At 42.2% G+C, this 2,475-nt stretch overlaps 1 protein-coding gene across 1 annotated transcript in view; it reads left to right on the top strand.

Moving 5' to 3' along the window:
• LOC122327477 (semaphorin-4D-like) overlaps positions 1 to 2,475 on the top strand; it is a 6,296-nt gene that overhangs the window by 1,791 nt on the left and 2,030 nt on the right. The window contains exons 4-6 of the mRNA XM_043222873.1: positions 358 to 473; positions 553 to 722; positions 2,172 to 2,287. Coding sequence (XP_043078808.1) covers positions 358 to 473; positions 553 to 722; positions 2,172 to 2,287 — 402 coding nt within the window. The remainder of the gene's footprint in view (positions 1 to 357; positions 474 to 552; positions 723 to 2,171; positions 2,288 to 2,475) is intronic.

Genomic DNA, 2,475 nt, shown 5'->3' on the forward strand with positions numbered 1-2,475 from the left:
TATATACACATATATACACACATTTTAGGTATTTTACAAATCTTTAGAATGCATTTAGTGTCTTTAATTTTATTTTCATATAACTTTTTAATACAATTTTACTATAATATGACAGTATAGCCTTCCTTAAAACAGTCAAATATAGTACATATCTCATTACGTGTTTGTGTAGTGAGGAAATTGTATGTATGTAACAGTACACTTTTCTGCTTTTATTATGTATTTTTACTGTCTCTTTCGCCGGCACCGGTGTTTGCACCGAACGCGCTAAACCACAGGACGTGAAAGTCTGGCTTTCATTGGTTTCTTCACGCCGAAGCGCTGCGAAGGTAACGTGACTCACATCTTGTTTTCCAGACAAAGGTTCGCTTCACAAATCTCTGGTGTTGGACGGCGAGGTTCACACGGTGGAGGAGATCCAGCTTCTGAAAGAGAAAGAGCCGATTAAAACGCTCCTGCTCTCCTCACGCGTGGTAAGACGGCGCTGTATGATCACTCCGCAGGGAGGAAGGCTGCGAGTTTCTCACGCGGTGTGTGTTTTGTCCGTCTCAGGGCCGGTTCCTGTACGCTGGATCAGACTCTGGTGTGGTTCAGTCTCCCACAGCGTTCTGTGAGAAGTACCTGTCCTGTGTGGACTGTGTTCTGGCGAGGGACCCGTACTGCGCCTGGGACCCGCGCTCGGCCTCCTGCCTCAATATTTTCCAGCATAACGCTGATCCACGGTGAGAAATTAACACTAACGTTCACACACCGGCGTGACAACCGCAAAAAATACAGTCACAGCATTTACAGAAATTCTCTGCAAACTGATCTGAACATATTTAGACGTCACGTGCAGACGAAGACGCATTGCAAGTCTTGGAGAAGGATGTTGCTAAAAAGAACATTATTTGGTGGAATGCAATGTGTTATTTTCCACATGCTGTGCAGTATTGTTTGCCCTCTAAGCCCCGCCTCCTGAAACAGCTCATGCTCATCGTTCCCAGAAGTGCTCTGATTGGCCAGCTGTCCAGTGTGTTGTGGTTGGCCGAATACCTCAAGCGGGAAATGTCATGCCCCTTACCAAAACGTGATGCCGCATCGCTATGCTTTGACACAAAGACATTTGTTGCATCCAGTGGAGACATAATAACTGATTAAAATGACTTCCAATGTCTTTTTACGCGCCTCGTAAACATACCATATCTGCATTTGTGATGGGAGAGATATGACGAACGGCAAGCACTACTCTACACTGCTCAAAACTTGCGTTTGAATAGACAAATCCTGCAGCAAATCCTTTGAATATGAACATGGGTACTTAAAGGTTGCGAGTCAGGAGCGCCAGACTGTTCTTGCGGAGTTCTCACTTTATACTCTAATATTTGTGCCGTCGTGTTCTGGAACGGTCTTGTGCATGCACGGATTTTGTGTCTTCTTTTGGAAGCACAAATGAAGTAGTTTCACTTTCGCAGCGTCTCCAGAACATGGCGCCCGCAGCAACGCCACCGACAGATTAGCTCCGCCTTCTTTCTTCGCGTGAACATTCGGGCGGAGTTGAAAATAAACCCACTCTGTGACATAGAGAAGTGGGGGGCGTGTTTAAACGAGCTGTTGGACAAGTCGACAAATCAACTATATTTTTGTCACTGTAATATTACTTTGGTCGCAATGACGAATACCAGACAAAGCAGTGCTCCATGCATGTAACCGTAATTAAGGGGAATCACTCCTGCATTTAAATGCGGTAGTCACTCCCGAAACCTGACCGACAACACGTCCGTCTCGTTCATATGGAGCATTTTAGTCATGACTTCTCCAATATTAGCAGACACTGTGTCTCGGCGCTGCGCTTCAAAACAGGAACACGGCTCTCATGCGCCCATGTCTTATTTGTTAGTCAGATCATTGTGTAATTTTATTGTGCAGTGTGTTTAAAGATTTTAAAATATATTTTAAGTAAGCCAGATAACTCTTATTCACTCTTAGCTGTGTTTTATAATTTATAATTGCCTTTTTTAACATGAATTTTTAATACGTTTATAATATATGCTTTAATAAGCTGCAAACTTTTGGGACCCATCATGTATTTCTTTTGGAGTTTATTAGAGATTTTTAATTCGTGACAGATGGTATTATCATCTTCAGTTAGGTGTGTGTGTGTATTTTCTCTGATCTGTGTGTTTTTGCAGGACGTTGATTCAGAGCCTCAAAGGGGATGCTGGGATATGCCCTACAGGTGTGTCATGTAGAAATGTCATCAGTATTAAATTTGTGCTCAAATGGTCCAGTTTCAGTCTCTGTTTTTGTCTGTCTAGGTTTATTTTTTAACTGCGTGTACAGACAAACAAAAACAAGAGCACATGACAAAGTTGTCACTATAATTCTATTAATTCTATAGACATGTGCTCAGTAACAAAGGAAAAAGTAAGATTTCAGATGCATTTGAGTGCGTGTACTAGACTATGTTTAAGTTTCAGTGTTTATAATATATTA

The sequence above is a fragment of the Puntigrus tetrazona genome, chromosome 2, assembly GCF_018831695.1.
Source record: "Puntigrus tetrazona isolate hp1 chromosome 2, ASM1883169v1, whole genome shotgun sequence".
Lineage (NCBI taxonomy): Eukaryota > Metazoa > Chordata > Actinopteri > Cypriniformes > Cyprinidae > Puntigrus > Puntigrus tetrazona.